The following is a 12,536-nucleotide window of genomic DNA, read 5'->3' as shown; positions in this document are numbered from 1 at the left end:
CAGGCCTCCTGATGGAGTCCGTCATGCAGTTAGTAGGATCTGTATCCCTTTAATACGTTCAGAGTCCTGGCTGCTCTTCTTTCAGCCACTTCCCATCCCCTAGTTGTGCATCTTACAACTCAGTACTCTGGACAGAGTGAGAGAAATACAAGGACCTGCACAGCTGGGGCGGCCAGAGACTAACACACTCTCACTTTCCTCTGTGCAGAAATCTTGTGCAGAGTGGTGCTCTCTTGGCCATGGGCTGTGTTGCCATGTGGGAAGGATGAGGTGGGTAAAGTGAAACTGTTTAGCTTACCTTCAACAGTGTGTCTGAACTTGGATTTAGTGGTATTTTGGGAGCTACTCTTTTGGACTCTTGGACTTCCACAATGGTTCTCTCATTTACGGGTGATTGTCCAAGTTATTGTTCTCCAGTGGCTCCCAGATTGTGTCCAAGAGGGGCTGGAGCTAGTTCATGGGCCACCTCAGGTCCACAGTCAGGGCTGAAGTCTGTATGCTTATTACCCTATGTGCCAGGTGGGCCAGACTCCTTCTGGGTCCCTTGGTATATAGTACTGAATCCTGCAGCTCCCACAAAGTCACTTTTGTCCACAAAGGGTGAAAATTGCTGTTGTTGAAAGGGGAGTATGAGTTGGGGTTGTCTTACTCATTCATCTTGCTGACATCACTCTTGGCTCATTTTTGAGGACCCAGAAAGTTTTAGACTCTCTAGTCAGAAATATAAGGCAACTTTATGTATCTGTTTGGTGCTAGGTTATATAGAAGCACCATGTACATAGGTCAGTGATCACAAGCTGCTTTCCTTATATAGAGTTTTGAAGTTATGAAGGTTAAATTCATTCCTGGTGATGACATACTCTTAAATACTAAAATTTACTAGAAAAATGCCAGAAATCTTTCCCCTGATTTAAATCATCTTTTTGGCCTTACTCATGATTGATATCCTCAGTTTCACTTCTGATGAGAGAATTCCCAAGAGGTAATTTCTTATCCTTAAATGGTTCTTTTTTTTTTTTTTTAATATATCATTTGCAGCAGTTACATCTAGTCTTTTGAAGATGGTCTTCCTCTTCCTTTGATATATATTTTGCTTTTCTCTATATATTCAGTTCATCAGACTCAGATCACTAGACTCCAGTCTAATGCTCAGATGTGTCTTTGTCTAATTCCTCTTTCTGACCAAGTCACATTGCCAAAAATATATACTAATATTGCACCATCCCCTTTTCATCACTTCCCTCTTTACTCTTTAGATTCTTTATTTCTAATTAAATTTTGCCAGAATGATATCATTTTTGGTTCATGTTGTTGTTTTAATCCATTCTCTTCTTTTTCTGGCCATTTGTATTTCATCACATATCTTGTAATCACCTTTTGACAAAAATGATGCAAACTTTTATGGATATTTAAAATACATTGCACTACAGAACATGGCTCAGTTAGGGTTTCAGTGGTAGCAGAACCCCCTGGATAGTAGTGTGAGGTTAAGGGAATGAAAAAAGGAAATCTCAAAGTGTGCTGAGACTAACAGCAGTGAGAAGCCATTCCCATCCATTGAGTTTTAGGGCAGGGGGAGGAAATGCAGTGACCAGAGCCCAGTAAGAGCTGAAGCTTTAGTTGTAGAGGGACAGAGCTACTGCAGGACACACAGTATGGAGGCTTAGAGGAAAGAAATACCCTAACCTCTCAGTCTTCCTGTTTTTTGATCTTCCGCTTCTAAACGTGCAAACTCAAACAGAAGACCGCTCGTAAGGGAGCGGGGGTGATGAAGTTATCAGGGAAGAGAAGGGGCTAGGGTTGTGACAGATAAAAATAACCAACAGGATGGCTCACTTAAAATAGGACCTAATTAAAAGAGTCTGAACAGGGAACGAAGTGTTGGTGTCACTGAGTTCCACAAAAGAAAATTAGTTACTTGACTTAGTGCTTTTAGTTTAGAAATAGTAGATGAAACTGAGAGTATTTCTATGTATACCCAATGATCTACTGTGCATTTGTCACTAGAAGAAGGGATGAATTCGGACATGCTCAGTAATTTCTTGCCTCCTGTTTCCTCCTTTGTGATTGAGGGAGTGTGCTATCTAATGCTTCATCATGTGGACCCTTGATGGAGAGACGAGAGAAAGTGTGTAGACAAAGCATAAAAGACATTAGGTGATGTAACTGAGTTGAGTCCCTCCATAGCTTAGTAGGTTGAGTTAGTTCATGGCCATAGACTAAACTATAGTTAGCCACCTTAAAATTGTGTGCTTTTGTTTAAAAAGCATGTTAGGCTTGAGCGTATGTGCCAGTGAAAGTTCACCACCTCTGGCAGGAATCTCCTGGAGGAAGGTGGAAGGGATTCTGTTCAGAGTTTCTTGTTCTTAGTTTCCATGGACTTCATTTTGTTCATAGCTATCCCATGAATTCTAGTTTTCACGCAGGTTTATGCTTGTGGAAATTTTCTTAAAGTTTCCAGTTAATGAGAAAATATAATGATTCAACAACTAAAGAAGTATTTTAGAAACCCAGGTGGGTATAATACAATGGGCATGTGATGAGGCTCCATCCTTTACTGAGGAACCTTTAAGAGTGTAATACCATGTCTTGGTCCCAACTCTTAGACCAGTTAAGTTAGGATCTCTGGGGTGTGTGGCTTGGGCATTGGTGTCTTTAAAAAATCTGCATGAGATTTTAATGCTATTTAGAGTAGAGAATTATTGATCTTTCCTATTTTTCTTTTTCAGTTTTCACCTAGGAAATATTTTATGAATTCCTTATATGCATTTGACACTTCTTGGGTTTTGTTATTCAATATAGATTAGAATATATAAACTCTTATCCAATGTCTTGGCCATTTTACCTATTAAAATCATCATTAAACCTTTTTACATAGACTGATCTGCACAAGATTAAATAATTAATGTGTTCAAGGATTGTGTTTCTGTCCACTTTTCTATTCCTGAGTGTGTGCTTAGTCGCTCAGTCATGTCTGACTCTTTACAACCCCATGGGTTGTAGTCTGCCAGGCTCCTCTGTCCATGGGATTCTCCAAGCAAGAATAGTGGAGTAGATTGCCATTCCCTTCTCCAGGAGATCTTCCAAACCCAGGTCTCCTGTATTGCATGCAGATCAAACCCAGGTCTCCTGTATTGCATGCAAATACGTTTACTGCCTGAGCCACCAGCTAAATTTTAAGATACGATTAATACTATGTTAGTAAAGGTGGTACTATAATTCACAGATATTGCTATAATTTGCAGATATGGCTACTTATTCAAGGTAAGAGACCACATTTCACTTGGTGGCATTTCTTATAAAAATAAAAGACCTATAATTAATTTTTAGTACCTTTCAGAATGATGAATAAAATTACCGATTGTTTTTCCTGCTGTGAGCAACGTGCTTAGGTTTTTGACAACAAAGTAAAGATATTAGTAACTTCTGTGTATTTAAAGCACACCGATAAGATAGAGGGCAAGGAACCATCTAAAGCAAGAGAAACAATGTTTTATCCCACAAACTCATTTTGTTTGGGATCTTTTAAAGATAATGTGTCATCTGTTCCTACTTTTTAGGTGAGGTTAAAGTGATACCTTGATTGATTTTTCTCTAGATTTTCCAACTAGTAAGTGGTTAAATTGGGATTTAATTATAGATCTGTTTGCTTCTAGAGCCCATCCCCCATCCCTTTCACAATATTACATTGCCTTTTGTCCCTGTAAAATCTGGGAATGTAGATGGATGGATGATTATTTGAAATTATTTGTATGTGTTTCTTTTATCTATGATATGATTTAGCTTCTTTTTGCCCCTCCAGGATAATACCCCTCAAGCTGAATGGCCCTCAGCAGATGAATCCACCACGAGCAGTATTTCACCACTTGGTTTCAGCTCTGGCCTTCCTTCAGCCACTGGCAGGGAACTCTGGTCAGAAAGCCCTTTGGGTGATTTAGTGTCTACACCCAAATTAGCCTTTCCCTCGAAGGTGAGCCTCAGTTCTTCCCCAGAGGTTTTAGATGTTAGCGGCTTGACTCTTCATTCTGTCACCCCAGCAGTGCTTCAGACTGACCTGCCTGTGGCTTCTGAAGAAAGGACTTCTGGGTCTCACTCATTAGAAGATGGTAAGGAATTTTAATCACTTTTCACAATTTATTGCATTAGATGACAGAGGTTTTGAAGAGAGCAAGAGACTAGGGTTAGAAGAAAGCATGGCCACATTCACTCAGAGGAAATGTCTTGGAAAAGTTGTGTGAGAAAGGGAACAATTGGCTTTAATGGGTTGGAATGGAGAGTCCAAATAGGTAAATAATAAGAAATGAATATCTTGGGTGAGATCACCTAATAGATATTTTGAAGCTTCTGTTAAAGGATATATAATTAAATTATATTACTATCACCTAATAGATATTTTGAAGCTTCTGTTAAAGGATATATAATTAAATTATATTACTATTTAAGAACTACTCTACTTGCTTGAATATTTTAGTAGTAAACAAACAGCCTCAAAGATTATGCCAGTATCTTTTAATAGGATTAATTTGGGGCCAATAGAGATTTTTAGCTTGCATTAGGCTTGAGAAGGGGAAAGTCTGAACTGGGGAAGCTGTAGCAGAGATTAAGAAATGAAGTCAAGTAGATGGTTTAGATGTGGCAGGAGAAGACAAATCAGTGAGACTCAGGGCTAGAGTATAGGTGAAAGAGGAAGATGAATAAAGATATAAATAATGAGCCCAGCTTTTTGAACATTGGGTGAACCTGAAGAATGGTAGATAATAAACATAGCCAGAAAATGGGAATTCAATTTCTAGGGAATTTTCTTCCTAAGGTTTTACTAGAGTCAGTCTTTGTTGTCAATATGGCTACCAGCAGTTCTCTGTTTTCACGGGGTAAAAAAACCCAAAGTGTTTGAAGATGAGTTATTTTAGTACCTGATGTTTTGTTATCCACAGGGAAGGGGGTTATAATCATGAGTGACTGTACCACATCACAAAAATATAATCATCCCTTCTTGTTGTTTGCTGGATTTGGCAAAGTAAAAGTCAGCAACTGTCTGTCATGATCTAATGGGGAAAAACAGGTATTTATTAGGACTGGGAATATATTTTGGCATCTTTGTAGATTGATTAATGGAAAACTCTATTTTTAGGATTAATGAAAGTTGAAGTGTCAGAAGATTTTCTTTCTATTAATCCATTGCCTTCAAGTCCATTTACTTATCCTGTGCCAAAAGAAACACCACCATCCATGGAAGACTCTGGGGTATCTTTGCCATCCTCACCATATCCAGTCTCCTCTGTCACATTTGATCTTCTTGCTAAAGAAGTAACTACACCGTTTGGCATGGACTCTTTGGCCTCCAAAGTCAAAGACCAATTAGAAGTGAGCTCTTGGATGCCAGACACAACTATGGAAAAAGAGTTCATGTTTGAAAGTGGTTTGGGTTCAGGGTCTGGGCAAAAGATAGACCTGATTACTTGGCCATGGAGTGAGACTTCATTAGAGAAGAGCACTGAACCATTGTCCAAGTCATGGCTTGAAGTTGAGGATTCACTTTTGCTAACTGAGGGTATAGATGTGAAACCAGTTATAGATGACAAAATAGATTCTGCAGATCAACGTGCTGAGCATTCAGAATATGGGCCTTTTGATGGGTCTACAAACTTTGCAGAAGATGAGCCCCTTGGTGGACCTACTGTGTCCCTCTTTGCAGAGACCACAACTCAATCTGCATCTCCAGTTCTACCCAAGCACACATCAGAGGTACCCGACATTGATTATTACTCAGTTACCAAATCACCTCCTCTGCTGACATTTGTGGCAGTCTCTGCTTCTATTGATAAAGCAGATCAAGTAGAACACTTTCTAAAGGAGGATATGGAGCAGACTACAGAGTCATTTAACCATGAATGGTTTGACAGCAAGATTTCAATAGAAAAGTCAGATGTGCAGCCTTTGAGGACCACAGTGCCAGAGTCAGATGTCTTTTGGGCAAGAACTTCTCCCTTAGGGAAACTGTCCAGAGACACATTGGCAAGTACACCACAGAGTACTGACAAGCTCTGGTTGAAAGCTTCCATGACACAGTCTACCAAATTGCCTTCAACCATAAGTTCCACCCTGCTGGAAGATGAAGTCATTATGGGTGTACAGGATATTTCATTAGAGTTGGACCAGATAGGCACAGATTACTATCAGCCTGAGCTAATCCCTGAGGAAAGTGGCATGGTTGGTAGTTATGTGGAAATGTCTACAAATATCCACTCCACAGAGATGGCTGTTGTGGCTCAACCCACAAGAAGTGATGACCTGAGTCATACCCAAGCCGCAGGAGCTGTGGTGGTTTTCTTCAGCCTCAGAGTGACTAACATGATGTTTTCAGAAGATCTGTTTAATAAAAACTCTTTGGAGTATAAAGCCCTGGAGCAAAGATTCTTAGAACTGGTAAGCATAAGAAGTGAAATATGGGCATTAGTGAATAATCATATATGAACCACCCCTCTTTCCCCACAACATAAGATCTCAGCCAAGGAAAATGTGGTCTGCTGTAGACTTTCATTTCCTATCATCTCCAAATAGTGTAATAGCCTAGGGTTGGTAGGAAAACAATGAGGCAGGTGGATACAAAAAAAGGAAAACACAAATGTGGCATAACAGTGATATGACAACTTAGATACTGGATTTTTTATTCCATAATTTCTAGGATTGAAACAGGTTTAAGATTTATTTTCACATTTTATTGTGAGATTGCTTTGTAGGTACCTATAATACTTTCACTGTCACGATCCTTTAGTGAAACAGAGAATAAACTCTCTGGTGGCTAAAACTGTGAGTTCCATGGGTTTCCTAAATAACTCTGATAACCTCATGACTCAAATAATTCACAATTCATACTTTTGTTGATGAACAATTTAAATAATGTAAACAGAATACAGTTTGGAAAAGTGGAGAGGTTCGTCTTTCTTTGTTTTTGGTGTATTGAACAAAATGTAAAACTTTGTCAATAAACTGACCACTTTACATGTATTGTAGCTGGTTCCCTATCTCCAATCAAATCTCACTGGATTCCAGAATTTAGAAATCCTGAACTTCAGAAATGGCAGTATTGTGGTGAATAGCCGAATGAAGTTCACCAGGTCTGTCCTTCCTAACGTCACCAATGCTGTCTACGTGATTCTGGAAGACTTTTGCACTACTGCCTACCAAACCATGAACTTGGCTATTGATAAATACTCCCTTGATGTGGAATCAGGTAATGATATTGAATACTATCATGGTTTCTTAGTGGAATCTAATTATTATTCGTGTGTATTTTCTTCCACACTGAATTGGGTAAGTTCAATACTTATAGGTAGAAGAGGACTAAGTCAGGCAAATTTGCTGCATTTTGATAATTAGTAAATTATCTCTTCCAAGGGTGGCAGTATCATTCTCTTTTCAGAAGGATTGTCCCACATGCTATCTTTACTTAGCTCCCATTCTCTTTTCTACCTGCTCCATCTTTTTCTCTCTTTTACTAATCCATTGAATGTGTTCTTGCTACCTCTGTATGTTGTGAAGCCCATTAGATGTGAACTCTCTCGCCTTCTGTGTTATTCTTCCGTTTCGTTTTATCTATTTCCATTATTGTAAGTCTAATATAAATGTCAGTAACTCTCTACATTTTTATATGCAGATCATGCTTATTTTCTGAGTTCCAGAATCTGTATCTAACTACATAGTTGATGATCTCAACTTGGATATATTCTATGTATATCAAGCTTAGATTAAGCCCTGAAGCTAAGACTGAGCCCTTGGTTTCCATCTCTTCGTACCTTCCAACTAAATCTGCTTCTCTCAGCTTGTCTCTATTGTTAAATGGAAATTATATCCACTCCACTACTGAAGCCAGATACCTAGAAAGTCACTCTGATACCTCAGTTTCCATCACCTCTAACTTTTAGTCACTCACTAAACTTACATTGATTCTGAATTCTAGATATCTCAGATCTGTGTGTTTTTCTCTGCCTTCACTGCTCCTTCTTTAGGCCAGACCATCATCATCTTTCATTTGGACCAGTCTCCCCACTATCTCACTTTTTTTCCTCTCTCCCATCCCCTTCCATTCGTTTTCCAGACAGCACCCAGGGCACTCTTTCTAGAGCATTGATCAGATTATTTCACTTTCCTGCTTGAAATACTTTCAGTGGCTACCCGGTTCAGTAACCACGGGCCTGGTTCCTATCTTCTTCCCCAGTATCACCCAGTGAAGCGAACTTTTTTACTCACTGTGTTCTACTCGGACTAGCTTGTTTTGGGTTCCTTTGATTCCCAAAACTTTTCTTGTCTTGAAACCTTTGCACACTCTGTCTTTGCCTTAATCTCTTTCCCCTCTTGGCTGACTTCTGCTTACCCTTTATGCCTCTGTTCAAATGTCTCTTCCTCAAGACTTTCACTGATTCATAATCTAGACTGGTTCTTTTCCCTCTGTAAAATTTATAACTGTTGTAGTCATGCTAATTTATGCACATAGTTGCTTAATAGCTATATTTCCCAGTGGAACTATCCACACAGACTGAGACTGTCTGTTTAATTAGCCACTTTGTAGCCAAAACCTCTGCATATAGAAGGTACTCAAAAATACTGTGAATGAATGAAATAAACCATTATTTTTATTGGAAAGAGTTGGATGCAGAGAATACTGGTGGAGCTCAGACTTTTTTCTTTTTTACCTTCTGCATACCAGAGGAGCATGGTTTTGAGTAGGAGTAAGATGGAATGTCTGGGTTTGAATTTCTCCAGTGCCCTTTACTCTCAAACTGGTTTGGAAGTCAGCCCTATTCTTTAACCAGGAAAGAAGCAAACATTCTTTCCTTTGAACTCCATGAAGGACCATTATTCATTGAAAGTGAGGAAAATGATTTAGCTAATTCCCCTATATCCGCATCTCTTGCCACTTGAGTTCTTTAAGGACATTTGCACATTTTTTGCCATGTGGTCATGTGGTGTAGTGGAAGAAGCAATTAATTATAATTTGGAAGGCCTGCTTTCTTGCCTCTGCTCTGCCATTTATCATTTGTGTGATCCTAGATGAGCTGTTTTATCTCTGAACCTTACTCCCTTACATAGCAAATGGGGTAGTATTACTTGGCTAATATTTCATGGGGCTATTCTAAGGATTAAACAAATAGCATATATAAAAGCATTTGACTAGCCATGTAAATGCAAGCAGTGATGATTTATAAACCTTTTGCAAAAGTCTACCCACTTCTTTTTGAAGAGAAGTATATAAATAAGTACATTTACTTCAATTTTGTATGTAACTCACATGTCAGATGTATGCCAAGTCATCAAGGTTTATAGAGCCATCTTTTCCCTTAATATTCAAATGAATTTGCATTCGTCCTCACCATGTGCAGTGTAAAACCTGCATCCTAGGCCCTCCAAGCCCTAACATCTCTAGGAATTATCAGGGAATTTAACTATCTCTTAATTTTCTCCAGCTTTGACTTTCTTCTATTGAATTTCCAATCTCACCATTTGTCTTGACCCTTGTGGTTGTTCTTTATGTTAATCCAACACAGATCACAGTCCCATATTTTATTTTCCCAAAATACCCTCAACACAGGGCAGTTGATTCCATCAGATATTTGCTGATGATATGAGGGTGATAGAGGAGTTTTTGTCATAGTACAGAAAATGGGTTAAAAAAATATTACCATTAGGTACAAATATCCCAAAATTTTTCAGCCACCCTTTCAAAGTTGTCTTTTAACAGCCAATTTTTCCTCCAGGACAGAGTCAACTGCTACATTACTCTGGCACCTCTGGCTATTTTATCAGACCTTCTTCATATTTCCTCTACTCCCATTTTCTGGGACCCATCAATCCTTCTCTTCGCCTGTCCCTGGAAAACCAGAATGTAATTCATTCTACAGTTTAGATCGCTGTCTCCTATCTCAAGCATAGCTCCAAGTCTCCCTCTGTTTTCCCATAAAGTCATTAAATATTCTTCCCAATGGAGAGCTATCCATTCTGAACATCTACCTTATATCTGCACAAAAGACTAGAAAGAGACTTTAAAATGCCAATCTCTTATTTGCATGATTTAAATATTGGTCTCAGTCTCTCTCCTTGATTGGAAATAAAAGGGGGAAACATTTATCTTTTTCCCCTTATGGATTCTATTTTTCCTTTCCCTAGGCACTCACCTACACCCAGAGAGTGGTCACAGAGTTTTAGAAATTTTAAATAGAATTTTCCCTATTAACACATACATTTTTAGCTAAAAGGTTTCAGATTAAAATATTATTTTATCTCAACATTGGCTAAATATAAGATTGACTTGTCTCTTGCTTAATTTATTTTCACATATAATATCTCAGAAATTCTTGAACTTCCATCAACAAGGGGGGACTGTGCAATAACATCCTTTGTTGTTGTTCAGTTGCTAAGTCGAGTCCAACTCTTTGGGCCCCATGGACTGCAGGACATCAGGCTCCTCTGTCCTCCACTATCTCTCAGAGTCTGCTCAAATTCATGTCCATTGAATCGGTGATGATATCTAACCATCTCATCCTTTGCCACCCCCTTCTCCTTTAGCCTTCAGTCTTTCCTAGGATCAGGGTCTTTTCCAGTGAGTCCACTCTTCACATCAGGTGGCCAAAGTATTGGAGCTCAGCAACAGTCCTTCCAGTGAATATTTAGGGTTGATTTTCTTTAGGATTGATTGGTTTGATCATGTAGTCCAAAGGGCTCTCAAGAGTCTCCACCAGTATTACAATTCAAAAGCATCAGTTCTTTGGTGCTCAGCCTTCTTTATGGTCCAACCCTCACATTCATACATGAAAACTGGACAAACCATAGCTTTGACTATATGGACCTTTGTTGGCTAAGTGATGTCTGCTTTTTAATATGCTCCCGAGGTCTGTCATAGCTTTCCTTTCATGGAGCAAGTGTCTTTTAATTTCATGGTCATAGTCACCATCTGCAGTGATTTTGGAGCCCAAGAAAATAAAATCTATCACTGCTTCCACTTTTCTGCTTCTATTTGCCATGAGGTGATGGGATCAGATCCCATGATCTTAGTTTTTTAATGTTGAGTTTTAGGACAGCTTTTTCACTCTCATCTTTCACCCTCATCAAGAGACTCTTCAGTTCCTCTTCACTTTCTGCCATTAGTGGTATTATCTGCTTATCTAAGGTTGTTGGTATTTCTCCCGGCAAACTTGATTCCAACTTGTGATTCATCCAGCCTGGCATTTCATGTGATTGCTCTACATATAAATTAAATAAACGGGGTAACAATATACAGCCTTGTTGTACTCCTTTCCCAATTTTGAGTCAGTCTGTTGTTCCATGTCCAGTTCTAACTGTTGCTTCTTGACCTGCATATAGGTTATACAGGTTTCTCAGGAGACAGGTAAGGTTGTCTAGTACTCCTGTTTCTTTAAAAATTTTCCAGTTTGTTCTGATCCACAATGTCAAAAGCTTTAGCATAATCAATGAAGCAGAAGTAGATGTTTTTCTGACACTCCTTTGCTTTCTGCATGATCCAACAAATGTTGGTAATTTGATCTCTGGTTCCTCTGCCTTTTCTAAACCCAGCTTGAACATCTGGAAGTTCTCATTTCATGTACTGCTGAATCCTAGCTTGAAGGATTTTGAGCATAACATTGCTAGCCTGTGAAATGAGAGCAGTTGTATAGTAGTTTGAACATTGTTTGACATTGCCCTTCTTTGGGATTGAAGTGAAAAAGGACCTTTTCCAGTCCTGTGACTGCTGCTGAGTTTTCCAAATTTGATGGCATATTGAGTGCATTACTTTAATAGCATCATCCTTTAGGATTTGAAATAGCTCAAGCTCAGCTGGAATTACATCATCTCCACTAGCTTTGTAGTAATGCTTCCTAAGGCTCACTTGACTTCACACTCCAGTGTGTCCGACTCTAGATGAGTGACCACACCATTGTGGTTATCTGGTTAAGACCTTTTTGGTATAGTTCTCCTGTGTATTCTTGCTACCTCTTCTTAATCTCTTCTGCTTCTGTTAGGTCCTTACCATTTCTGTTTTTTATTGTTCCCATCCCTGCATGAAATGTTCAGTACTATCCTTACCACCCCCTAGATACACTTCTGTCCCTCATAGGGACAGATTTCAGCCTAGGCCAGGATTAGATTATTTTCTGATTACAAAGCCACAAAGTGAATATGAGGACCAGGATGTGAAGACTTAGGAAATACACAGTGGAATCCTGCTGTGTAGTTCCCTTGTGGAAACTGCCATCTGTTAGCGCATTTGTATACTCTTCTTGTTCTATGAGCATTTTATTTTTGGTCCTCTGTATTAGTTTCCTAGGACTTCTGTAACAGAAGATTACAATTGGGTGGCTTCTAACAGCAGAACTTTATTCTGTCATAGTTATCGAGGCTAGAAATGCAAATCAAGATGTTGGTAGAGCCATGTCCCCTCTGAAAGTTCTAAGAAAGAAGCCTATCTTGCCTCTTCCTAGCTTCTGGTGTTTGCCAGCAATCCTTGATATTCCTTGACTTGTAGATGCATCACTCTGGTCTCT

The 12,536-nt window shown here is 39.1% G+C and overlaps 1 protein-coding gene across 7 annotated transcripts in view; it reads left to right on the top strand.

The window, feature by feature from the left end:
• The window catches only part of IMPG2 (interphotoreceptor matrix proteoglycan 2), a 78,453-nt gene that overhangs the window by 52,926 nt on the left and 12,991 nt on the right, over positions 1-12,536 (top strand). For all 7 annotated transcript variants that reach the window (XM_061426701.1, XM_061426711.1, XM_061426692.1 and 4 more), the window contains 3 exons: positions 3,803-4,106; positions 5,132-6,426; positions 7,015-7,234. In XM_061426701.1, coding sequence (XP_061282685.1) covers positions 3,803-4,106; positions 5,132-6,426; positions 7,015-7,234 — 1,819 coding nt within the window. The remainder of the gene's footprint in view (positions 1-3,802; positions 4,107-5,131; positions 6,427-7,014; positions 7,235-12,536) is intronic.

This window comes from Bos javanicus, chromosome 1, assembly GCF_032452875.1.
Source record: "Bos javanicus breed banteng chromosome 1, ARS-OSU_banteng_1.0, whole genome shotgun sequence".
NCBI classification, from domain to species: Eukaryota; Metazoa; Chordata; class Mammalia; order Artiodactyla; family Bovidae; genus Bos; species Bos javanicus.
The sequence above is the reverse complement of the archived record's forward strand: the minus strand, read 5'-3'. Positions and strand labels throughout refer to the sequence as shown.